At 51.6% G+C, this 24,954-nt stretch overlaps 7 protein-coding genes across 7 annotated transcripts; 3 read left to right on the top strand and 4 right to left on the bottom strand.

Annotated features, from left to right (window-relative positions):
* Positions 1 to 754: 754 nt before the first annotated feature.
* Positions 755 to 3,856, bottom strand: AFUA_7G03910 (C2H2 zinc finger protein; the record flags this gene model as incomplete). Its single annotated transcript, XM_744024.2, has 2 exons — positions 2,968 to 3,856; positions 755 to 2,739 (listed from the first exon to the last, which is right to left on the bottom strand). The coding sequence occupies exon 2, from the start codon at positions 2,684 to 2,686 to the stop codon at positions 755 to 757; it is 1,932 nt and encodes a 643-aa protein (XP_749117.1). The 5' UTR covers positions 2,687 to 2,739; positions 2,968 to 3,856.
* Positions 3,857 to 5,779: 1,923 nt separating this feature from the next.
* On the top strand, positions 5,780 to 8,092 carry AFUA_7G03900 (uncharacterized protein; the record flags this gene model as incomplete). Its single annotated transcript, XM_744025.3, has 5 exons — positions 5,780 to 6,073; positions 6,133 to 6,177; positions 6,270 to 6,983; positions 7,047 to 7,514; positions 7,568 to 8,092. Exons 3-5 carry the CDS (start codon positions 6,486 to 6,488, stop codon positions 8,090 to 8,092), a joined length of 1,491 nt encoding a protein of 496 aa, XP_749118.2. The 5' UTR covers positions 5,780 to 6,073; positions 6,133 to 6,177; positions 6,270 to 6,485.
* Positions 8,093 to 8,466: 374 nt separating this feature from the next.
* Positions 8,467 to 11,913, bottom strand: AFUA_7G03890 (condensin subunit BRN1). Its single transcript, XM_744026.2, has 3 exons — positions 11,587 to 11,913; positions 10,944 to 11,520; positions 8,467 to 10,882 (listed from the first exon to the last, which is right to left on the bottom strand). Exons 1-3 carry the CDS (start codon positions 11,658 to 11,660, stop codon positions 8,891 to 8,893), a joined length of 2,643 nt encoding a protein of 880 aa, XP_749119.1. The 5' UTR covers positions 11,661 to 11,913; the 3' UTR covers positions 8,467 to 8,890.
* Positions 11,914 to 12,313: 400 nt separating this feature from the next.
* AFUA_7G03880 (sodium/calcium exchanger protein) lies at positions 12,314 to 15,952 on the top strand. Its single transcript, XM_744027.2, has 2 exons — positions 12,314 to 12,831; positions 12,893 to 15,952. Exons 1-2 carry the CDS (start codon positions 12,619 to 12,621, stop codon positions 15,644 to 15,646), a joined length of 2,967 nt encoding a protein of 988 aa, XP_749120.1. The 5' UTR covers positions 12,314 to 12,618; the 3' UTR covers positions 15,647 to 15,952.
* A 16-nt stretch (positions 15,953 to 15,968) lies between these two features.
* On the bottom strand, positions 15,969 to 20,870 carry pan1 (actin cytoskeleton-regulatory complex protein PAN1). The gene is made up of 5 exons (XM_744028.2): positions 20,161 to 20,870; positions 20,031 to 20,094; positions 17,916 to 19,973; positions 17,321 to 17,857; positions 15,969 to 17,251 (listed from the first exon to the last, which is right to left on the bottom strand). The coding sequence occupies exons 1-5, from the start codon at positions 20,723 to 20,725 to the stop codon at positions 16,072 to 16,074; spliced, it is 4,404 nt and encodes a 1,467-aa protein (XP_749121.1). The 5' UTR covers positions 20,726 to 20,870; the 3' UTR covers positions 15,969 to 16,071.
* Positions 20,871 to 21,082: 212 nt separating this feature from the next.
* AFUA_7G03860 (DNA-directed RNA polymerase II core subunit RPB11) lies at positions 21,083 to 23,140 on the bottom strand. The gene is made up of 5 exons (XM_744029.3): positions 22,970 to 23,140; positions 22,099 to 22,893; positions 21,948 to 22,006; positions 21,778 to 21,887; positions 21,083 to 21,675 (listed from the first exon to the last, which is right to left on the bottom strand). Exons 2-5 carry the CDS (start codon positions 22,227 to 22,229, stop codon positions 21,472 to 21,474), a joined length of 504 nt encoding a protein of 167 aa, XP_749122.2. The 5' UTR covers positions 22,230 to 22,893; positions 22,970 to 23,140; the 3' UTR covers positions 21,083 to 21,471.
* A 329-nt stretch (positions 23,141 to 23,469) lies between these two features.
* On the top strand, positions 23,470 to 24,588 carry AFUA_7G03850 (nitronate monooxygenase; the record flags this gene model as incomplete). Its single annotated transcript, XM_744030.1, has 1 exon — positions 23,470 to 24,588. One exon carries the CDS (start codon positions 23,470 to 23,472, stop codon positions 24,586 to 24,588), a length of 1,119 nt encoding a protein of 372 aa, XP_749123.1.
* Positions 24,589 to 24,954: the final 366 nt, after the last annotated feature.

The following is a 24,954-nucleotide window of genomic DNA, read 5'->3' as shown; positions in this document are numbered from 1 at the left end:
GCGCTCCGCTAATGAAATGATAAAGAGTAGCAAATTGCCGTTAACTATATCTAAGATCCATGTCTGATAGTGCACTCCTTCTGTGCTACTCCTTTGGACTTCCTTGCAGCCATAGTTGGGTACAGAGGACTAGCCGGTGCTGATTTTCTCCAAGTAGAAGAAAACGAATACAAATACAGAGCTCAATCAAAACGTCTTCCAGACAGGAAGAAGTACTTATGTGGCCCAAGGAATGAATTTGTGACGGATTTTGCCAGCATAAGCTTCCAGACCGAGCAGACCAGAAGGACGAATTTTTAACTCCTTACCCCCAGCGCCATAGAACCCGGAAAAACAAACATGGAGAAGAGTATGTTATGAAACAAGATAGCGCCAAGTACAGCCACAGTGGAGACAAACCATCATACCCAGCGTTATGCAACATTCAACATGGCGAACACCGTCACGTAAATGGTGGAAGGAATATTATAGAGGCTAAGAAATCAAAGACGAGACGTAGGTGAGATAGTGGGTAGTCAGAAGCACGAATGAAAGGGAAGAAAAGGAGTTCGGCAAATCAGAATTACCAGCCTTACTCCGTAGCAAACTTCGTGTAGGCATGGGATGCTCTGTCGTCAAAGACATCCGAGCTCCCAGCAACAGGACGGTTGAGAGGTAGTAATCGAACCTTTTGGGTACGACGGGGGGACTATTAGACATGACAAGGGACATCATATGAAGGTTTGAGGACCAATAACAGGTGAGTGCATGACGGTCATCGCTGTGCAGTGCTACCGGAACTGCTCTCAGGTTGAGCCGACGCGGCGCTTGTATTCGTAGGCGCTAGGTTGCTGGCATTTGACGAAGCAAGCTGGGATCGTAAAGCGGCCACTTCGCTTTTCAATCCTGCCAATTCTTCGTGGACTGATCGGATGTAGGCCCAAAGCTTGTCCTCCCGGTCTCTGCTTTGTTCCACAAAGCTGGGGTCATGTGGTCCGGGAAGATGAGTGCCATTGCCTGCTGTGGCGTCCAGGCCAGCTTTCGAAGACAGGGATCCACTGTGATTGGTAGAATGACCGAGGGAAGATCCGTGCTTTGTAGCGGCCTGCTGCGGCGGCTGCACAGATCCTGGATTGTGAAGGGAGAACCGCGTATCTGAGGGGCCCAGCCCGGGTGGAGGAGGCAGCTGAGGGGCGCCGGGTTGAGAGGGAGGAAGCCCCAGGCCAGGAGCGGAATGATTCGTGACGGGTCCCTGGGAAGGTCCGGATCGGCTGAAGGGTTGCTGCTGAAATGGCTGCGACATACTGGGAGAGTGTGACCGGTGCAACTGGATACTGCCGCCCTCCGGTCCATGTCCGCCTTGGTGCGATGTAAGAGCGTTTGGTGAAAGGGGCCGTGGGCTCTCGGTAACATTCGTAGACTGAAACACCGTCGCGCCCGAAGGCTGCCCCGGCGGTGGGAAAGTCATATTCCCGGATTGAGAAACGGGAGATGTCGACGCACTAGACCCACCGTGGCTTGTGGGAGGAGGGAATAATCCTCCCGGGGAGGGTCTGCCGGCAGCTATCGGAGGATATGTATTTGGCTGACGCGGTTGGTAGCTGCTGCCAGAATGAGAGCGTGGAATAGAGTCTGAAGGGGCATCATGCTTTTTGATGCTGGGCATGTTGAGTCGGCGTTCATCCTCTTCATCCATTCGCTCGGGTTCGGCATAAACGAGACCGTCCATGGTATCTTCGGCACTGGGGGCAACAGCGCCCTCGCCATAATCATCCTCTGGCGCAAAACTTCCCATACTGGCTCTGCGACCGGCGCAGCCGCCCTGGCCTTTATTATGTCGAGCAAGAGCATCACCGCGCGCGAACCGACGCCCACACTTCGGGCAGATATGTGGACGCTCGCCGGTATGAAGCTTTGTATGTCTCTTGAGATCATGGAGTCTCCGAAAGCGCGACTGGCAAGTCTGACATACGTATGGCTTCTCCTGGCTGTGGGTGAGAAGATGGCTCTTGAGGTTATGATGTCTGGTGAACTCAGTGGCACAGTAAGGACAACGATGTTTTTTGGCCGACGGTGATCGCTGGCCACTTTTTTGGAACCCAGAATTGGGTAGACTGAGACCGCGGCGCGCATCGCCGAGATGGCCCGTAGGCATTGGGTACGAGAAAGCCTTATTACTACTCTCCTGCATATCTGCGTCGTCTCGATGGCGCGGGCGATCACCGTCCTGGGAGGTAGAGTCCTCTATGGGGCCCGGACTAGCCACAGTTGGAGCGGCCATTAGGGTCGAGCCGCTATCGGCACCAAAAGTATCGGGGACGCTGCCCGAGTTATGCGCCGAATCGACTTGCATATGGTCCGACGACATGGACATGGAGTCGTGGATGGAACCGACATTCTGCTTTTCGCTAGCACCCAAAGCCTCTCTTGCTACCAGTGAGCTGTTCTGCTCGGATGCCTTTTCCGATTCCTGTGGTCGGTCTATCGGACCGTCCGTCGGTGCAGTGGTGGACATCTGGGGTAACGATTCCCTCGACCTCGAGACGTTCAGTCCGGCGCTGGCGATGGACGTCAAGCTCGAATCTTGCTTCGATGACTTGAGAAACGCGACGGATTCGGGCGGGCTCGAGATGAGCGAGCTAGGTGTTCCGGACAAGGGATTCGAGATGGCAACCGGCTCGTTAGTCGATTGCGTCAATGCAGCCATGGATAACAGATGCTTGTTGTCCGCCGGAAACGGATGACGAATGAACGGAAAAGCTAGTTGCACGGAGGTCATGTCAGTCAATGAATATCTCTTTCTTTTGAGTTCGACGGCTACAGGAAGAACGAAGGGATCTTCAAGTCGGCAAGGAGCAAAGGAGGTCCATTGAACGAGAAGAAAAGACTTCGACCAAAGGAAGATGATATCCCAAGACAAGAGTCAAGTAGCACAGAACGACGAGTAATATCATTATATTGAGAAGCACAGTCGCGTGGGGCGCTCACCTGGAACCGAGTGTGGCGCAAGCTGACGGGAGTGGGAAGTTCAGCTTTCGCAGATGCCTTGTCAGACGATATGGGACCCCACGATGAGAAGTATGGACCCGGTGGCAGTGTAAAAATAGTGACTGAGCCTTGCAAGCCGGATGAGCGCCTCTGATGGATGCTGAAATCTCTCTCAGGATTCGGCTAACCCATCGGATGGGAAGAGATTTGAGATGTGGCGGTCGTGCAGGCGGAATGGAGTATGCTTATTTGGGCTGTAAATAAAGCTCGAAGCAACGACTGATTTGAAATACAATGGAAACGAATGTCGTGCAGGCGGATCGACCCCTTTCAGATGTACAAAACAGCAATATCGCATAAATTGTCCACCAGAAACAGACAAGTGCAGGCAAGGGAGAGGAAGAAAACCTGGGGACAATGCAGTGCACAGGACAAAGTCGCGCACAAATGGAAGGGGAAGTGAAAGATCTAGTCAGAGGGCTTAGGTTGACAGAAGGGATAGCTTGAACAGCAGACAGACAATTCAGGATGGTTGCGGATTCCAACGAGTTCCGTTTATGAGTGGTAGTTTGCTGTTGTACTTGCTGTTATTGCCGAATAGTAGTAGATGGTTGAGGAGGAAGAAAGATGGACTGACTGATGGGCCGAATGAATCGAAGAAGTAATGATCAATTGATGGATTGATGAATTTGGTAGGTAAAAGGTTAGTGTTGCTGGGTTGATGTTTTTGGCTACTGTTACAGTAGAAAGTGGAGATAGATTCTCTCTCGGTCTCTCAGTGTCTCTTTCTGAGGGCGAACACGAGGATCCAAAGTGACAAAAAAGTGGCTGGAGAGGGGGAAAGGTTACAGAGCAAATATGTATTTGGATTACCGTATGGGTGCTGGGGCTCTGAAGTTGTCGGGTCGACATTCAGTGTGTCAACGTACCGGAACTGTGGTATCTCCGGTTGATACCTTGTCGTAATGATGTACGGTATTGTCATCTAGGTACCTAGTTTACGGCTAAGTCTAAGTCCTGTCGCTAAGAATTACATGACCGTCTTCCATTCAGTGGTTATGCCAGAATATTTTCCCCTGTTTCCAATTATGGAAGATTACTAGTTGAGAGAATAACTTCAGTTTTGCGATGGAATCGGAGGGTTATTTGTCAGGAGCAATGAAAAGAGTGAAGTCTGCCTAGATGTTGTACAGGAGGAATTTGAAGACACAGCACAGCCATGTTCTAGAGCCGCGTATCCATCGACATAGGACGGGAGTAGGTCTCCACTGGAACGCTTGTTCCGTAGAAACTCGACGGGGAATCATCGAGAATGACATCAATGTCCATCTTACTTACCTTTTTATCTCCCATATCTACATTTGCAGGGTGCGCATGCATCCACACCTCTGACAGTGGCACTGGGACAGAATAAGCGTGATTCCCAGAGATGAGGCTGAATTCATCCCTCGAGCAGTGTGGCTGGCGAACCAATGTGCTCATAGTGCGAAGACCAGTCAACCCTGATTTGATTTTTAGCAGACAGTGGGGCATCCATCCCTTTGAGGTGGCTGTACACTCTTGTCCTGGCGCTCTGGGGCAACAGTCTCTTCATAAAGTGTCTGTCTAGTTTATAACTTCTTACTGCCGTCCATCTCTATTATTATGTGCAAGATGGTACTACAATCTAGTGGCTCTCCTCAGTGGCTCCTCCTCAGTCCCTTCGACGATCACCTCCTGCGTCTGGAGACAGCGCCTGTCTTCGATTCACCTTTCAAATATATCTTGCATATAAATGTCATGATCCCAATGTCCACCTCTCAGCATCAACACTATGATATAATATAGGTAACTTACACAGTCCGATGTATCCACGTTATCCATAATAGCTATCTTGTGTTCTTCAATAACCACAGCAGCGAGCTTCATGACCTGATATCACCTGGGAACTATATACGGCATGCTATCTTCATCCACTTTGTAAGGAAGGTACCTCTGCTGGTAAATGCCTCGCATTGTTGCTCTATCTATATCCCCATAGCCATACCCAGGTCGGCTGGAATCATCCGTTCGTGATTCGACGAGCGGTCTTGAGCCGAAAAGTACGTACTCAGTCCCAATCCAGAAGTATTAAATGGCAAGCAAGCTACTACAGCTGAGAGGCCTCCAGCAAGAGAGTTGCCAACCGACAAACTGCCACTGACCAAGAATCCAGAGGGCCAGCTTCCAAAGTTCAAAGTACTCATATCCCCATTGATTATATAGATATTTTCAGAATGACTTGTGAATCAATAAAAGTTGATGGATCATGGATGCGAATGGGTGCTTAGTGCACATATTAAATCTCGTACTCAATGATATAGAAAACCAAAGTCGATCGAAAGCAGCATCATACCATGGTCGTGATGGAAATGAATATGATGGCTTTTTTTGGACGAGCGGCTACAGTTGAACGAGCTAAACAAGGAGACAAGTGGCAGGAGACGGATTCTGACAGCGGTTCTGCAGCCATCATGGTTGGCTGGACAAGAGACGATCATTTTTTGGCGCCGGGGAAGTGTCCAAGGGAGACGAAGAGAAACCACACCAGATGCGAGGATGACTCGTCTCATTCGCTCTTCTTGTGACACGGCCTGCATCGTCAGTGGTAGATAAAAGGCCGGATTAACACACACTTTTGATCCTCTCCACTGTGATAAGCCAGGGCTGTTGCGCTAGTGACCATGCTTTGCATCCAGTCACCTCCTCATCCTGCGTTTTTGTTCCTTCGACATAGTAACCTAGGCTATCTGGGCGCGTTCCTGACTTTACACAGCAACATCTTTCCTCCAATCACTCCGGTCGGCCTCGACTGTGCTGCATGTTGCTAAGCGCTCACACCTGCGCCTTCACACGGCCTGGATCGAATGAAGCTAAAGATGGGTTCCCCCGCCCAACTTCGAGCGAAGATGACGGCCAGCCCAGAGCTCATGATTGATATTCGGGGCGATCACGCCAATCTGATTTCAATCAATTGATTTCTCCCCTCTCCTGCCGCTACTACTACTGTATCGCCTGAGTATAGAAGTTGAAGCTGTGCCGGTACCTCTGAAGTGAGCAGAGCACTCCAAGTCAACTCACTCTTACGGTGAGTCGACTTCGCCAGTCACAGCTGAAGAACATTCCTGAGGCTAATTCTCTGCATAGAACGGATCTTGCAATCATCGTCTGTCAGATCGACTGGACTATCAAGTGAGTATTGACGTCGCTTTCGGCCTCTGATATTTGCTTCTCATCATCTGTGATGCTGCTCGATGAGAGTAATCCTGATTTTCGTCTTGCAGCAAATGGAAGCCTTCCTCCACTAGTCAACAGCAGGTCTGAGCCTACACATTGACCTCAGCTCACCGTTTGGCTGCCTATTCGTACTATAGCCAACACCGTTCCCGAAAACGCCGGGGGCAAACACCTGTCTTATCCAAGGTTGAGAGCTGGTTCTCTTAACCTCTGCTAAACTTTGTCAATCAGTCACCTTAGCCCTGTATTGACCTGGCTCATCAATGTCGGTCTCCAGTGAGAGCCAGAGCACTTCTCCTCACACCTACGAAGCTGTGTCTCCCGTTGATATCGTGCGTGGTCACAATCATTTCCCAATGACAGCCTCTTCGCAACCGGGTGGAGCTCGGACGGAGCGAAGCTCCTCTGAATCCTCTGTTTCCTCGTCACTCAGGAGCCCTCGCACTGCTCGATTCGCGGAAGCAACATCGGTGCACTCCCCTACCGAACCCAGGGGTGCTTCTACGTCTCCGTTCGCGGACCCGCAGGGTCATTCACAGAGTCAGCCCGATGTGTCTGACGTGGGCTTTGGCTATGTCGCAGCTAGCGATCCTGCTCAGCATGCATCGCATCAGCTTCCCCCAGCATCACCTCTCAAGAGCGCCCTCAAGGTCCCTGGCACGCCTGGGCGGACTTTGAACCCCCTGAGTCCTACTTTTCGGGAAGAATTTTTTGTGGAGAAGCAAGAAAAGGCTACTGAGAAGGAGAATGCGAGGGACCTGGTAAGCGGACCCCGAGAATCAGCAAACTACTCCCGAACCTTAATGCTCACACACTGCTCGCAGCGAATTAAACTTCGCGTGCGTTTGGCCAAGATATTCCTTCGTTTTGTCAATTTCAGTTGCAGTCTGATCGTGCTCACTATTCTGGCAACGACTTTGACGATATTCCATGCGACAAAACATCTTCCTCCTCGGAACAATTTACCCCCATGGGCGAAAGGGACGAACCCATGGCCGCAGTATCTCCTTCTGTCATTGGCTTGCATCTCCCTGTTTTCGTGCCTGGTTGTTTTCTGGGCGTATTGGAAGGGTGGTCACAGGCGCGCTGAGAAGGTCGCAGTCTATTACACAGTGTTCTCAGTCTGCTTCTTCACATTCAGTCTAATCATGTGGATCGTCGCGGCAGCCATCTATCAGAATTCCAAGGCCAACGGCAACGGTCAAGACCTCTGGGGCTGGTCGTGCAAGCAGAACCTCCGAGAGCAATTATTCCATAACGATATCGATTACGCACTGCTGTGCCGTCTACAGGTAAGTCGAGTCTCTTCTCCCAACTAGTCTTCGACCAGGCTGACAGCTCCCAGGACTGGGGCTTGGTTTGCGCCATCATCGAGGTCGTGATCGAAGTTCTGGTCATTCTCATCTATGCGGTTGTCTTCTACCGGTTCTACACCAAGCGACGCCTCGCAAAGTCAATGGACCGCCGTGACAAGGCCAGGTCCGATCTGTACCTGGCCCAGCTCCGGCTGCAGTCTGCCCCCAATACCCCCGGTTTCGCTAACATGCCCAAGTCACCCTTTGTGTCCGTCCAATCGACCCAGGATTCCTACTCGGCCGCCGAGAACGGGGAGATATACTCGACGCAGTTCGCAACACCCCAGTCGCCGACGAAGCCCCAGCCCACGTTCCAGCTACAGCCGCCTCCCATCCGTGTACAGCAAGCAACTCCAAAGACGGAGCAAGGAGAATTCTCGGCGCCGGCTTCAGCTCAAAATATCAATGAACACATGACTGCCGCCCCTGGCGAGCGGACCTACGAGGCTGTCCCTATCCCGGAAGCATACACAAGCCCCATGAGTCCCAACTTCCCTCAGAATGTTCGCCATTGATCAACAACATTGACTGGGCAAACAAAAAGAGAGAAAGAAGGAAAAAGAAAGGCACGTGATCCTAAGAACGGTTCGCTACGCCGCAGGGGTCGCCCGAAGTTGAGTTTATTAGCACTTCTCATTGACATAGCCTACTGCTTCACCTGAGATTATACTTCCAACTCTCCGCTGCTTCCCATTCAGTGGACTCTGCGAACCGATCCAAAATTGGAATACTTATTCTCTTGGATGGTATGCCATGATTAATGCTCCTGTCTTTAGTCTCGTCTCATCTGTCCGCTTTTACATACTATATACCACTATGCATTGCTTATCATCCCTTCAACATCTGCTTTTGTACTGATTGTTTCACTCATAATGCGATTGAGTGCAATGCCCGTCTGTCCAAGCCCTGTACATGTAGCTGCGTGTGCTCCAACGCGGGTCTCTCTAGGTAATTCTCGACAAGACTATGTCCTATGTCGTGTGGAGGACGAGACTATCATTCGTGGCTGATCATTTTACTGAGCAACCCATGATTGCCATTTGCAAGAATTTGGCACCGAGACTCTTAGAGGCCATAACATATGGACGACAGACATACATCATCAAAAAGGCCAATTGGCTGAAAACCTACGGTAAATAATAATATAAATTCCACCAACTCCTCCGCAAGTGTAGCCCGAGCATCCCAATTCATAATCGGCGAAAATTCCTCATGTGGCACTTCGTACCATCCTGAATGAACAAGGTATTCAAAAGGACATACAGCATCTAAATTCCCTGACGTTTATCCGGGTGGACCATCAAATGATCGGTTCAAGCAGACGCTTCGTCAATAACAGCATTCACGTCTTTGGCAATATAAATCTCTTCTAATGAGCCCGCGCCAGCGCCCTCGGACAGGCCATCGTTTTGCAAAATGAGACCTTGCTCGTTAGCCAAGTGGAGAAGACAGATAAAGCCAAAAGAGGTGCTGATGTCACGAAGCTTCTCTGGCGGATAGACCGTTTTGAGGGAATTCATGACCTGCGTGAATCGTAACCGACGGTCTTCCTTCGGTTCTTCCGAGCTGTCGACCGGCTGCGGTCTTTGAGGAGTGGGTGTTGGCGGTGCATCGGGCTCAGTCTCAGTATTTAGTACTTGATTAACACCGTTCCCAGCGCTTGCTTGCGTCATGGAATCAAATTGTGTGGATGCAATCAACCTTTCGCCCATGCCCTTCCACATCTCCTGTTTCAGTCTCCGCACGTCAATTTTCTTGGCGACTCTTGCATAGGCGACATATTCAGGTCGCGCTCGCCGTCCGCCTTGTGTCACCAACTGCGAGCCAAAGCCCCCAGCGCCCGGCTTGGGCGTCGCCCCTACCATGTTGAGGAGAGCAGCAATACCCGTAGCTCCTCCTGCATCCCCTGCTGTTGTGCCTGGAGCCCCATCAGCTGGTGGAGACAGCATCTCTCGCGCGTCTGTAAAGGGCAGGTTGTCGTCGTCATCGTCGGCCATACCGAGCCCGTTCGGGAACGCGAGTCCATCGTCGTCCGCGAAGAAGTCGGCATCATACGCGCCAGGGGCAGCATCCTCGTCGGCGGCCGCTTCCTCCTCCTGCTTGCGACTAGCCCAGAACGCCTCATCCATTTCCCCATTAACTGCGGTCCGGTCCTGTCGTCGGCTGTTGAATTGTCGCAGGCCCACCAGTTTCTTCGAGCCCATGCGAGCCTTAGGTTTGAGGAAGAGACGGAGTAGCTGTCTGGAGTTGAAGTGTTTGTCGTCTGGTAGCAGATTCCGCCCTTTGGTTTTCCACTGTGTCTTGGGCAGGGAAATGGTGGAGTTGGAACTAGCGGGGGTATAAATCAATTCAGCGACGGTTGGATCTAGAGGTGCCGCGAAGTCGATTTCAAACGGCTCCTTTTCCTTCCGCTGCTTCGGCGCCGCAGTTGCAGAGCTGGCAGCCGCGTTTTCCTTGATACGCCGAATCTTCCAGTGTTCAGGGCCCGCCCAGTTTTTCTGAAGTGCATTGTCAAAATAGCTAAGAATGTTCTCATGGTCACGCTTATCTGGCTGATGAGTAAGCGAAATAGCATACCCATCTTCGTCGTCCATTGCCTCGCCGCCGTCCTGATTCTGATCGCCATCACGGTCAATGCGATGAACTTTCAGCATTGGCTCCAGGGCAGCCTCACGGGCCCATGCTTCACCCCCATTACCAAAACCGGCATCTTCACTAAGATCGAACCCAGCTAGAGTACCATCGTCGTCGTCAAAGCCAACAGCATTGTCGTCGTCGAGCATGATCCCAGAGGCATCGTTTCCGCCTCGTCCGTCCTCGTTGCCTTTTTCGTTGCGCCATTCTTCAGGCGCCTTGAGAAAGGGAATATCGAGTGATCCGGAGGGATCGCCAAGATCGAAGTTCTTGAGGGACGGACAGATATCCTGCTCATCGAGGCGCGTCAAATCGGGGAAAAATTGGTTCGCTAGTGGCGTTATGTCAATCTCAACGTCTTCAAAAGCATCGTCAGAAGACCGCTTCGGAGCCGGTGAAGAGGACTTCGGATGTTCGGGGTCCTCCGAGCCTTCGCGACTATTGTCCACGTCATTAGGGCTTTCCTCAACAGCGTCGTCGCTGCTGTCAAAGACGATACGTCCCTGCCCATCTATCGACAGGTGATTCAGGAGCAAGCCTTTGGCCCCTCCCTCGTCAAAATCCGCGGAGGCTTTCTTGAATAAAGGGTCAACTGAGAATTCTAGCTCAAACTTTTTCAGTTGAAGGGCGGCAAAGGAAGGCGCAAGCGTGGCCTCGTGTGTTCTCTGGGCCTGGTGAAGTCAGAATCAGACCGGTTCCAAGTCACTGAAGCGGTTATACTGTTCTCCGTACCTTTCTCCGCGACTTCCTGGCTGTTCCATCTTCCCCTTCCTCGTCGTCCTCGTCGTCACCCTCACCCTCCGCGCCAGTGTCACGACCCCGCTTCTCACGGCTGTCCGCCAGCCCACTTAGCAGTTTACCCGTTTCCGTCGCAACGCTGTCGACTCTGCTTGTATAAATCTTTACGCAACCATCGAGCGTGCAGCTCGCCTTTTGGAAGTTGACACCATCGCCTTCCTTGAGTAGAGACATATCATGGAAGTAGTCAATCAGAGCAAAGTTCCAAGAGTTGTTCGCATTGATCTTGTTGTCCGTGGCCATCTTCATCCATTCCTCAAAGTTTGCCAAGATAGGGACCCGTTTCATTGGGGTCACCGCTCGTCGTCCATCAGCATCGCTCTCTCGTCGGCGGTGTCCTGATCCCCTAGGGGTACCGGGGCTCATACTCGAAGCGCGGTCATATGTGTATCGTCGAGGAGGCATTGGCGTCTTGACGGCAGCCTTGATCTGATCCATCTGGCGGTCATGGCGGGCTTGTCGGGCCTCCAAACGGGCGGCCTTCTCCCCCGTGTCATCGTTCAAAGGGATCCTGAGCTCGTTAATATCGTCTTCTCCTTTGCACCCTAGAGCGCCATTCAATCTTTTGAGTTCTTACTTCATAGGCGAGTTTTTGTGAGGCGTTGATGCGCCGTTGGAGCGGCGATGTTTAGGATTTGCTACGCGGGGCATGGCGAATGGTTACCCCAGCAGTAAGGGATGATTGATGGGAGTACAGAACAGTATGGACAGAAAATAATAGAAGATCAGGGAATAAGAAAGATAATAGCAATCTCAAAAGCTGTGCTTCATTTTTTGATGTTAGATCCACGGTCTTCGACGGTTCAGGTGTGTGATGTGATGGCGTTGGGTCTCCTCTTTTCGCGCTGGTTTCCTCTTTTGGCCGGACAAGAACAAACAACATCAACAAAAACATACGCCCGACCAGAGCAACCACTTCTGCAACCACTAGCCGCATCGGGGTAGACAAAAGTCACCTGATCTAGTTTCGGCACAGTCTGCTGTGTAATAATACAGACTTAGTATCAGCATGTTCCCTTATTTCAATACCGTCTGTATTTCACTGACTCGTTCCCGTTCTATGTTCTTGTCTACCGTCCCGGTTTCATGAATGCTCGCCCAGATACACCAGTAGGTTACGTAGATGAGCCTCGAGTAAGATTATCCTTAGGACATGATATTCTTTTCTATAATACCTCATGGACTTTGCTCAGTTACCCAGCGAGATTCTCCTTATAATTGAATATGGGAGTGTCATGATGCTTTGATGGCTGTCGCATCGCCCCCCGCCACAACACAGCCACAATACCAGCTTTTAACTTGACATCACTCGTTGGCTGCTGCGTACTTTCGTAGACGTGTTCTAGGTATCTCAGTACCTTATCCGTCCGCACCTGCTTATCTATGATGGGCTACGTAGGACATTGAGACATGCTCATCGTGCCTCTACCATCCAATCTGCCTCATCCACCACAACCATCCATCTTACAAACGGTCTGGATCTTCGTTTCTCAGTCCGCTGTGTTGCTGCCTTCTCGTCCTTTCTTATATAGTTCCAATCGCTAGATGATCCCCTGCGGTTTCTTCCTCTGCCATCTTCCCTACTGGTCATGATGCCGCAGTGGTCACGATGGCAAGCAACCTAACTCTGTACCCAAGACGATCACTGATCCGTCAGAAACGTTCCTATTCTGTTCGATCGTTCTATTGGGCTTTTCTGACATTAATCTCTCTTTCGGTGATCAGCTGGTCTCTGGGAAACTTGAACAATCCCTCGGCAGCATCTTCCCCGCTTCATGTCAAGCGAGGAGTGGACATCCTCCAGAGCAACGATGAGACAGAGGTACGAAGACAGAACACTTTCCTTCGCAGATATGCTAATAAATCTTCTGTCTTTCTGACAGTGCCGTCTGGTCCGTCAAGCCAAGGATCAATGCTCCTTTGTCCGCGTCAATTGCTCCGACCTTGAAGATGGATTACTCTCATATGTCCAGCTGTATTATTGCACATTTGCGAACGCCAAACCTATAGCTTTTATCGTCCTCATCTTGTGGCTATCCTTGCTTTTCAGCACTATAGGTATTGCTGCAAGCGACTTCTTGTGTATAGATTTGAGTACCTTGGCCAGCATTCTCGGGATGAGTGAGAGTTTAACCGGTGTCACATTTCTCGCATTTGGAAATGGTAGCCCCGATGTCTTCTCGACGTTTGCTGCCATGAGGTCAAACAGCGGTAGCCTGGCCATAGGGGAGCTGATCGGTGCTGCGAGCTTCATTACGTCGGTAGTGGCAGGCTCTATGGCCCTGGTTCGGCCGTTCAGGGTTGCCCGGCGGAGCTTCGTCCGGGACGTGGGTTACTTTGTCATTGCTGTCAGCTTCAGTATGGTTCTTTTGGCTGATGGAAGGCTTCATGCCTGGGAATCGGCAACTATGGTTGGTTTATATTGTTTCTACGTGGTCTTGGTTGTCACTTGGCACTGGTACCTTGTACGGCGCCGTCGGGCGTACGAGAGGAATTTAGCTGCGCGGGCTCACTTCCACATCCCAGAAAACCAGGAGCTGGAAATCGAAGAAGAGGTGGAAGAGGATCCCGGCGTTGCGTCGGAGTCGAGAAGTCTTCTCCGCGGACCGTCGACCGAAGATTTCGACGCATTGCAAGGATCTGATTTGCCGGCTTGGAAAGATGGTGACGAGGATGATGACACGCGCAACCGCTATCTCGCTGAAATAAGTGAGAATATGCATGTATTCCGCCCCTCTACGCGCAGGCGCAACACCTTCAATCCCATCAGACCCAGCCTCGTTGGGGCGTTGGAGTTCCAGACCGTACTTTCTTCGCTTCAGAAGTCCCGTAGCATCAATCGGGGCACACCCATTGGGCACGATTTACATTTTGATAATCCAGAACTTGCGCGCGCCCCTTCAGCACTGCAGGACAATTTATCAGTCGCATCCCATCCCCGAACAAGCAGACCCTCCGGGAACAACTCTCTTCTATCGCCGAATAGCGCAGCAGGCTCGTCTCGAGTTCGTGCTGTGTCTGCCAACGATGCTGCGGGGCTTAAGCTGGATACCAGCATCTTCAATTCTGGCATGCCACAGCCTCGTGTGACCGTTAGTCGACCTTCCGGAACCGAAGAGACGTTTCAGCCTCAGATATCCCAAATTGATCAGACCTCAGCAACTCCGTCATTATCCTCCTCCGGCAGACCCTCGCGGGATTCAAGTGCCGCCCGGTCTGCCAGCCCTAATCTACTTGCACCGCCAGGTACTTTCCACTCGCCAAACTACCAGGCTGACTCTCCCCTTACGCGGTCCCCGCTGGATGTCTCCCCATTAGGGACTTCATATGCCACGCGCGGAGCTGAAATTGCTCCGGAAAGCCCCTCCAGCCCGTTTCCTCCTTTTCCAGACGCCATCGATTTCATGCAGTCGAGGGCTCCAAGCATACGTCTTCCGGCCCCTACCAGCCCTACGGAGACGTTGCAAGTTCATGACAACGACTTTGAGGATGAAGGTCATCGCTCGTCATCACCAGCAAAGTGGTCATTGCTTTCCCCATGCTGCATCGCGAGGTCCGTTATGCCGGTGCTCTTCCCGACCTTGGTTGACTGGGGGACCAAGAGCTTCCTAGAACGACTGTTGGGGGTTGTTGCAGCGCCAAGCGTGTTGTTACTCACAATTACTCTTCCTGTTGTGGAACCGGCACAACGTGAAGGGGACCCCGCGCCTAATATATTACCCTCGGCGGACGGTGGAGAGTCGGCAGCACCCCGAGTGAGACTGCCGGAAGACAGTCCACTTATTCGAACTCTAGACCGTGATCTAGACGATCAGGATATGGCTTCACTCGCGGGCAAAGCTCAGTCGCTACAAGAAAGGCGACGATGGGACTCCGAATTGCCTGCCCTTGAGCCGCCAACCCCATCAGCTTCTCAGCCAAAAGACTGGTGTCAGTGGCTGCTTTACATACAGCTCTTCATTGGGCCCTTTTTTGTTGCCTTGATCACATGGACTACGATGGATCCCGAGATGAAAGTCCGCAATCTGTTCCTCCCATCCTTGTGCTCCCTTCTTTTCTCATTTCTATGTCTTGTGTGCCTTGTGGTGAGTACAAGGAATTGCCGCTCCTCGCGGCCTTCCTCTTTTTGGCGCCCCTTCCTGGCCATGTTGGGCTTCGTAGTCGCAATCTTTTGGATCGCGACCATAGCAACAGAAGTGGTCAGCCTTCTCAAGACTTTTGGGGTCATTCTGAATATTAGCGACTCCCTCTTAGGGCTTACTGTGTTCGCTGTGGGTAACTCGCTTGGCGATCTTGTCGCCGATATTACCGTTGCCCGCCTGGGATACCCAGTCATGGCTTTGAGTGCCTGTTTTGGAGGACCGATGCTAAATATCCTGTTGGGAATTGGCCTGGGCGGTCTTTATATGACAGTGAAAGCGAAGCCAGAAACGGAAGCCGCTCGTCAGGGTTCTTACGATATTGCTATCTCTAAGGTCCTCGTCATTAGTGGCGCTACACTTCTGACTACTTTACTCCTTTTGCTGATTGTCGTTCCATTGAATAATTGGAGAATGGATCGAAAGATTGGCTGGGGTCTGATCATTTTATGGGCCTGCAGCACGTTAGGGAACGTAATCGCTGAGGTCCTTAACTAGCCTTGAGCCTAGGCTTCTCCCTTCTTTTGGTGATTTTGTTCTTGAGTTTTCCTTTGAGTTTTCCCTTGGATACCACTCTTACTCATGCTTGAGTTTGGCGTCTTCCTGCGACTCTTTGTACTTCTACTTTGCAAAGCTCTCTACTAGTTTGAGCAATGGCTTCTGTCATGGATGTATATACTTTGTTTTGGCCACGACTGCAGTTGAGCGCGTCTATCCCACGATCGCTCAATCAATGACCAGTTTCATCTTTAAAGTTGACGTCGACTGAAAATACAAAATCTGGCCGACTATGAGTAGCTACAATCGAGGCAACAGAGGTCGAAAGACAAGCAAGCAGATAACGCTATAAATTCTTTCTACGGTATATGCAATATACAGTCCCTAATGTTCACTGGCAAGATGTGTGTCAACTAGCTTTGAATCTAGTCAAGCACACGACCAGCAATTGAGCTCGTGCTCCGATCGTTGGTTTGGACCTTCCGAAGCCCTTTGCCCTTTTGAATTGAGGCCAAGAGCGCGCTACGATCGGGTGCTCCTGCAGGCGTAGGCGGGCCACTGGCAGCCGGAGGAGCTGGCGGTGGTAGAGGGCCTGGGGGCGGTGGAGGGCCTGGAGGTGGCGCAGGTGGTGCCATAGGTGGTGCAGGAGGTGGGGGCGGTGCGACGGATGGATCATAGCTGGGCACTGCCGCTGGTGGGGGAGGAGGGGGCGGAGGAGGGGCAGCAGGTGCAGAGAGGCTGCCGTTCGACTCAGGCACAGGGAGAGAGGCAACTGGGCTGTCCTGCACTGGAGTCGACGACTTGGAGGGCGATTTGTCATCCATAGCACTCAAAGGTCGTGGTGGTGCCATAGTACCAAATAGAATACTTGCAAGTTGTTTAGCACTACCACCTCCTGGCCGCTCGTCGTCGTCATCGTCAGACGAATCGAACTCAGACCCTGCAGCAGACCAGTCATCGTCTGCTTCAGGACGCGCGCGAGATTTGCGCTCCAGAGGCGCGGATCCAGTAAAAGCAGGTTTCGAAGTCTCTTGCTTAGCGAGGCGGTGGAAAGGATTGGTCGAGTGTACATCAGCCTTGGGGGAGGTGAAGCTGGGTTGCGGCACGGGTGGAGAAGAGACCACTTGTGTGTCAGTGGCCTGGTGCGTTATCTTGAAGTACGGATTTTTCGACTCTGTCTCGAGCTTGAAGTCCACAGGTGGAGCCTGAGAGGAAGTGTCTTCAGGACTGCCAGCCTGCTCGGATTCTGGTGCAGAAACAGGAGCCGCAGGGGTCACTGTGGGGAGTAATTGGCTCTGGGTCGGTGTGCTGTCCTCAGGCGTGATGTTCACTGGCCCTTCATCATCAGATGAGCTCTCCTCATCGAGACGTTCCAATTCTAGTTGAAGCTGCCGCTCTCGTTCCTTGGCCCTCTCGATCTCAGCGCGCTGAGCTGCAAGTGCGGCTTCCTTTTCCTTGGCCAACCGTTCGGCTTCTTCTTTGCGACGTTTCTCCTCTTGCTTCCGGATCTTGCCTTGCCTGACTTGCTCCTCCAGTGCACGGAGACGAGCTTCTTGCGCCTCTTTCTCCTTGAGGAGTTCCTCCTCACGCTTCTGAGCTTCCATTCTGCAGGCGAGTGAGAGCATCGTTAGCCAAATGTACCTTGAAGCAAAAATGGTAGGGTGTGGGTCTTACTCGAGGCGATTCGTCTCCTCTTCTTGTGCCTGCTGCTCCTCCCTGATAGCTTGTTCGCGGGCTGCCTGTTCCGCAGTAATCGTTTCTTCTGCGGCCTTTTTCACTTCAGCCTGGCCTGCGCTGTCCGTGCGGCCTCGGCGTGAAGGCGGAGCTGGGGGTGGCTTCTTGCCCACAGGTTTGGCAGGTGTATCAGAAGTGCTACGCTGCTCCTCAGCCAAGCGACGTTGTCTCTCTTGCTCTCTCTTCGCGTCTTCCTCCTCTGCTCGTCGCAGACGCTCCTCCCGCTCCCTCTTTTCCCGCTCCTGGCGCTGCAGAAGGGTCTCAGAGGTATCAGTGTGCGGCTTCAGACCGGCAGCCGCCATGCGCTCCGCGATACGTCTTTGGGCACGCTCTCTAGCTGCAGCCACTCGGTCCTCATGAGTGGATCCCGGCAACGAACCTGCAGAACCAGCGGAAGGCGCAGGGGACAACCGAGAGACACCGGGGGATGGCTCTTCGTGCCGGAGTCGCTGCTCTTGAGCAGAAGCTCTTGATTCCCTGCAATTGTTATTTCGAGCTCGATTAAGGTATGTTTTAACACGGTTCTGCCACTTACTCTTCCTTACGGATGTGTGCCGTTCGGCTGCCTCGTTGCAGGTCGTAGATGAAGTCCCGAATGACGTCCTCGACCCCCAAAGCATCCTCCCATCGACGCCGTTCATGCTCACGTGTCGAAGTTTCACCCTCTTCCTTGAGGCTATCTTCGAGACTGCGAGTGAACTCCCTCACGCTCTCCTCGACGTCACGCGTCATGGCCTCATTCTTTTCTCGGTCTGCTCGAATACTGGCACTTTCAGCCTCCAACCTGCGAACCGCAGCTCCATCATCATCCACGGAAGCAGGCACTGGTCTGCCAGCAAGTTCCGCAGCCCGAGCCTGCATCCTTGCGCGGGCGCGGGCCTTGATACGATCCGCCTCCGTAACGGTGCCGCCGGGTCCTGTTCCAACGATGTTGGCAGCGCTATTTGGGTGTGCCTTTGCGTCCTTCAAGCGGAAAAGTTCAAGTTTGGCATCGGCAATCTCACGTTCAATACGGCGGACCTCTGATGCAATCTGAGGAACCTGGTCCTCGAAGGCTTGAAGCTGACGACGCAAGGATCTCCTTTCGGCGCCATTATCCAGCTTACGGAACACTGCATTAGGATGCGTATCGATATCGTCCTGAACACGACGGGTTCGATCCATGAGGCTTTCCGCTTCCAGACGATCACGGCGATCCAAGACTTCATCCTCCTCGGCTCGATTTTCATCTTTGAAATCTACAGCATCAAGCATGATCTGAGTCTCCCTGATCTTCTTCTTCAGCTGCTCAACAGACAGCTCCTCCTCAGATGCCTGAGAGGTAGGGGGGGATGATGGCCGGGCATCATTACCCACACGACGACGAGCGCTAGACCGGTAACCAGCAGCAGCCTCGTCATTATTTTTAAAGAGAGTGGCATCCTTGCGGCCGAATCCCGGAGACCTTGCACCGCCACGGAATGAGTGCTCCTTGAGGTAACTCACACCCGTCTTCTGAGGTTGCAAAAATGCGCCAGAAGCTTTGCGACTCTCTGCATCCTGAGACAGCAGAGACTTGACCGCGCCTATTGAATCATTCAAGTTCCTCGTTGACGGGGGAATTAGCTCAGGGGGTAGACGATTCGGGACTGGATACCCGTTGAGTTTTCTGTAGATAAGATGCATGGCTACGGCGAATTCGTCCATGTTCAAACGGCCTCGATTGCTGGGGTCGGCAAGCGTCCAAATTCGCTCCAAATCTTTGCGATCCAGGCCACTTTGTCCCATAATTTCGATAGCGGTATCGCCGCCTATGAAGCCCTTATGCAAGCCATCCCATGCTCGGAAAAGATCATCGTAAATTTTCTTCTCCTCCTTTGTAATTGCCCAGGGAATACTAGCATTGCCGGAGAGACCCGCTGTCGTAAACCCGCCCTCACGACCAGGCTGAGGCATGAGTTGCTGTTTCAAGGCCTCGATGTTGGGCAAACCCGACGACGGTGCGTTAACAAACCCCCATTGGCCGGGAATGCCAGTTGGCTGAGCAGCCAATCCGCCTGTCTGCATTGAACTAAGGTTCGAGCCAAATCCGGTAGGCATAGGCGGAAGTGGGGGACGGGGACCATTGTAGCCTGTAGCTTGAGGATTGGTCATTAGACCTGTTGGCTGAGAATGGAGATACTGCTGCTGAGACTGTCCGGGGAAGCCTGTAGTCTGTGGGGCGAGAGTTGCGTTCGCTCCAAGAAGAGAGGGTTGATTGGGCTGCAACCCAGTTGCTTGAGGACCGAAGCCTGTGGGCTGCGCAGCAAGTTGCGATAGAAACTGTGCATTCGATGGCTGCTGCGGCTTAGGATGCTGGGGAGCCGGCGGAGCAGATTTGTTCTCCAATAATGGAGCGTCGAAGCTGGGAACGTTCGTTCTTGCAGCGCCTTGCGGCTCTGTGTCGGGGACCCCGAACGAGATGATATCCACCATACCTGAAACTTCATTCTTAATCTTGTCCGGTAGAGTCGATGGAAGTTCTCGACCAGTGATCCTCAAATTGCAGAGGTACATGGCCAAAGCAAATTCAGGGAAGAATAATTGCCCAGACTTAGTGGTATCAGACAGGACCCTGGATTGAGTAATTAGCTTCACGATCATCCTTCAGAACGATTGGCGTTTCACCCACCATATTTTCGACAATTCACTGCCGGGAAGTCTCGAACGTAGAAGTAACTCCTTAGCTTTTTCCCCTGTATGTTATACACTTCAGCAAATCATCCTCTCGATCAACGCGATGTCATCTGAGGACTACCGACCGTCCATTGTCTGACTATCTCCCACTGCGGACTTGAAAAGTTGCTCAAACTTAGCTTGGTCTTGCGCAGTGATGAACGATAGCCGTATGTTAGGAATTTTACTCCCCGAAGACTTGGGGGGTGGTGGAGGCGCCACACCGGCACCATCGCTAAATGAGTTAGCTATCTCCGAAGACGTCCTGGGAGCAAGCCGAGTGGGCAGGCCGGTGGTCGAAGGAACCTGCAGCGATGGAGGTTGACTTTGAGGAGGATAACCCGTGAGTTGCGGTTGTTGTGCGGGCGCCTGATAGCCGCCAAACTGTTGCTGCTGCTGTGGAGGCGCTGCGCCGGGGAAGCCTGTGAACTGAGGTTGCAGTTGTCCAGTAGGGAATCCCGTTGGCTGAGGTTGCAGATGAGAGGCTGATTGAGATCCATATCCGGTCGGCTGTGGTTGGAAGCCAGTCTGTTGTGGTATTTGTTGCTGACCCTGGGGTAATTGCGAGTATGGAGGTTGCTGCATGAAGGGTGGTTGTCCTGGGCGGGCGTTGTTGACGCCGCCCAAGAAGGAGTTCGACGACGAGTACATCACAGCGCTCGCATTAGAGTGGGAAAGAAGATAAATGGTGCAAGTCGAGCAGATACAGAGATCAAATCACTATCAAGCAACAAGAAAATTGACGACAAAGAAGCAGATGAACGAAGAAACCAGACGATGCAAGATGGAGTTGGCAGGAGGGATTCAGGAGGAGCTGCGGCTGTGACGCCTGGACGTTCAGGCACGCGGAGGCAATATCGGCGCTAGCCGAAAAGGGAGATGTGGAGCCTCAATTTCCGGGAATCCAGGCTCCAATCCCTCGAGATCCAAAGCGTCAACTAATATAACCTACAGTAAGTACATACACAGTAGCTTGCCCATCACAACTCGACGATGTTCCAGCCACAAAGGCAATCTGAACTGTAGCTTTGAACCTCTAGGTGCTATTAAAGGCTTGACTGCCATTTGTTATTGCATTATAGTCATTCAATTGGACGTTATCATCAAAGACAGCAATCAACATCCCTCATTGTCATGATGAACTCGTAGCGTAGAGGCTCCTCTGAAAACCGAGCCCAGCCTTCAAGCAACTCGATAAAATATCATCTCGTGTAACGTGCAATTTGCGATACCATCACGCCCGTACAAAACCATGCATGGAAAATATGGCAAATGGCCGCGTTGGCCGCGTTTTAAAGTACAGGTGATTCGCATAAACCAGATGCGCCAAAATCCAGACCAGAGGAAAACAAGCAGATGCAAATCAGCTCCGATTCGCCAGTATTGCAGCCCATAATCTAAGCACCTTCTGCAGTACCATTCTGCTGCTGCTGGGTAGCACCGACCATCTTACGCAGCTCGTATTCTTTGGTGAATTCGCGAGAAAGGATGCCCAGGTCTTTCACAAGGTCATGACAAGCGGCGAGCAGAGCATCCTTAGGAGTGATCTCGCCATCAGTCTGAACGCGGAGTTCAAACTTGGGAACTAGAGGATGGGGGACCTGAGACAATTCGTCAGAGCCATGCATCCCAAAGCTCTCAAGGAAAGCTCCTAAAACCTCAAATAAAATTGAGGAAAACACGGCTTCCATGGGCGGGCATACCTTGTAACCAGCGAAGATCACGTGAGAATTCTGCAGAAGACGAGATCGAAGGAGGTTGCCGAGCGTGTGGTCCTCTTTGTTGAAAGTGAAAATCGAGGAAGATGGAATACCTAGGTGCATTAGATCGGTTGTTGTTGATTTGCACCGCGAAGTTTGATTGAAAAACTTACGAGTATCGGTCTCAATCTCGACTTTCTCTTCTCCAGGAGACAGAACAAAAGACTCGAAACTATAGAAGAGACACAGTGTTAGCCTGGATACCCAACACTCGCTGACTTTGTAAAGTATACTGAGGTGCGGGAATGGGACATGAGTAAGCACCTGCGCGGCTGGTCATTGTCCAGATTTATAGAAGAGTGGAAGGCATTATGATTACGAGAACCACCAGTAGCATGTATCCAACGAGCGTAGGCCATCTCGTTGGGGAGCATGAATGGTTTCTTTGGACTCATGGCGACAGGACTTTCTCAAAGGACAAGACCAGAGGCCAAGATGTAGAAACAATAGGGCGTTGGGCAAAGAAAGACAAACAATTCACGATCAGGTCAAGAGGGAAATAGGCTGTCAAAAGAAGTTGTGTTGATGATGGTAGGCACACGCATGAGGAAGGTGGGTGATTGCGTCGCCGAGAGCGCAGACGACCAAGCTGGAAACCCTGTTCCAGGCGTTGCGCATGGTGAAGGCAACATCCTCCATTTCCACTTTCCGCATGGAATAACCCCTCCATCATTTTGGTTGCAACTTTGAGGGAGATCTCCTGACAAGAGCCAGGACAAGAATAGAGAAGGCAGCCGAGACATCAAAAATGAACATGCGTTGTCCCATAGACAGTGGAACTAATCTTGCTTACCGATCAGGCGCATTCATCTTGACAGAATGACAAGTGAACTTGCAGCTGTCTCAGACTTGCTCTCACAAGTCCCACGATCCTCAAGGGCAGAAGGGGCGGCGCCCAAGGAGGAACAAACAGAAGTGATAATTGAAAGATTGGAATAGATGAGACCCAAGAGAGGCAACTGTTCTCTGTAAGATCCCCTATTCGCCTCGGAAACCTGGATCGAAAACTCACCCTGAATATCCAAAAAAGGGAAAAGAACGAAAGAAACAGTACTTGATCTTCCAGACGATATCAGCAGATGACCAATAAGAATGACCAAGGACAACCGCCTTTGAAGGACATCAGAGAACTTACAAGCCTGATAATCCGAGGTTAGTAAGGGGAGTCCTTTGTACAAAGCTGCCAAGGGGAGTTATTAGACGGTTGTGGGCTTCCGTGAGCGAACTGAAGATATGGATGGAAGAGTGTAGCAATGAAGAAGGCCTGTCTAGTCTAGGTCTAACTATCAAAATGCTTTATCAGATTCAATCATTCATTATCTACCGCCTTCACAAGTCCCGTGATTTCAGGCACGTGATACTACTGATGTTGATCACTCTAAGTGCCCGCGGCCCGACCATATCCGAGCGACTTACCACCCAATGACTCAAGGCAAGTTTAATTGATAGCTGGAGGTAGTGTCCTTGCGGAAGAGTGGGTGGTTTTACTGATTGGATTAAAGTCCAGAGGATGTGGAACAACATCGGGATGGCGGGTGGAAGCGATCCGCAAGTTTAATATAGTATCTTACAGTGATATAAAGTGGCCTGCATCCTCACCCTAGTCTTCAAGCAAGTTGTCTATTGCTCTAAAGTATGCTCAACGCAATCCGAGATCTAGACACCACACGCAGTTTTGATATCATGTCGTCGAGAACTATATTGAAATCAACCTATCCTTGGACAAAGAGTCCCCTTCTGGCCTCGGCTCCAATGTTGAACATTGCCGGTCCCCAGCTGGCAGTATCTGTCTCCTCCGCCGGTGGACTTGGATTTCTTGCTGCAGGATTCGATGTTTCAAGCTTGGATCATAACCTGGAAGTTACCGCCCGTCTGATGAAGCAATCAGGCGGTATGGCACAGCAAGTATACGAGGAAACAGGCATGCTACCCATTGGGGTGGGCTTCATCAACTGGGGTGCCGATCTCAAAGTCTCTCTTGCCGCGATCCAGAAGTACATGCCATGCGCCGTGTGGCTATTTGGTCCAAGGGAACAACCAGATGACCTAGTGCCCTGGGTGAAGGAGGTGCGTGGCGTGACCTCTGGTCGGACCAAGATCTGGGTGCAAGTGGGTGCCGTGGATGAGGCGATTGTGGTTGCCGAAGTTCTTCAGCCGGACGCTTTGGTCGTCCAAGGTTCTGATGCGGGGGGCCATGGTCTAGCTCATTCGGCCTCAGTTTTGACTCTGATACCTGAGGTCCAAGATGCTTTACGGGAGCGAGACCTAACTCATATAGCCATCATAGCTGCAGGAGGAATAGTTGACGGAAGAGGACTGGCCGCGGCTTTGGCACTAGGGGCTGTCGGTGCTACCATGGGAACTCGCTTCCTGGCTTCTGCAGAAGCGAATATAGCTCACGGATATCAGAAGGAGATCCTAAGAGCATCTGATGGCGGTCTCAACACTATCAGGTCGACTGTATATGATCGAGTGAGGGGTATCGGGGGTTGGCCTAATCGATACGACGGGCGCGGTATTATCAACCAGACTTATCTCGATGCTGTGCAGCAAGGAATGAGTGATGAGGAGAACAAGAGTTTGTACGAAGAAGAGCTGAAGAAGGGCGATGCCGGCTGGGGACCCAAGGGGCGGCTTACAACATATGCTGGCACTGGTGTAGGCCTGGTGCGAGAAATCCTGCCTGCATCCAGAATCGTGGAGGACACATTGTGTGAAGCAGGAGATGCGATTCGGGGAATTCCACTAGATTGAAGCACTGCGAAGACGAAGTCTCTAGTGAATTGCTAGTCATATTTTACTGATAGGAGGAACAGAGATACTATTGAAATGCAGTCAAATATTTAGGGGCGGTGTTCCATAAAAGCCCATGCCCCAGTATATTACTAGTAGTCAATTACAGATACAAGAGTAGATACATTCGCCGATTGCTTTGAAACAGAGGATTTCACAGCCCTTTGCTGAATAGTGATCATATACCATTGCTGCCTCAAAACACCAGCCTTTAAAACCCCGAGCTTGCTTAAAGAATGGAGAAAGACAATAAATAAATGGATAGAAGAAGCTGTCATGATGCAGTGCTGATATTCAATGCTGTATCGTAACCCGCCAATAGATATT

Source organism: Aspergillus fumigatus, chromosome 7 (genome assembly GCF_000002655.1).
Source record: "Aspergillus fumigatus Af293 chromosome 7, whole genome shotgun sequence".
In the NCBI taxonomy this organism is placed as follows: Eukaryota; Fungi; Ascomycota; class Eurotiomycetes; order Eurotiales; family Aspergillaceae; genus Aspergillus; species Aspergillus fumigatus.
The sequence above is the reverse complement of the archived record's forward strand: the minus strand, read 5'-3'. Positions and strand labels throughout refer to the sequence as shown.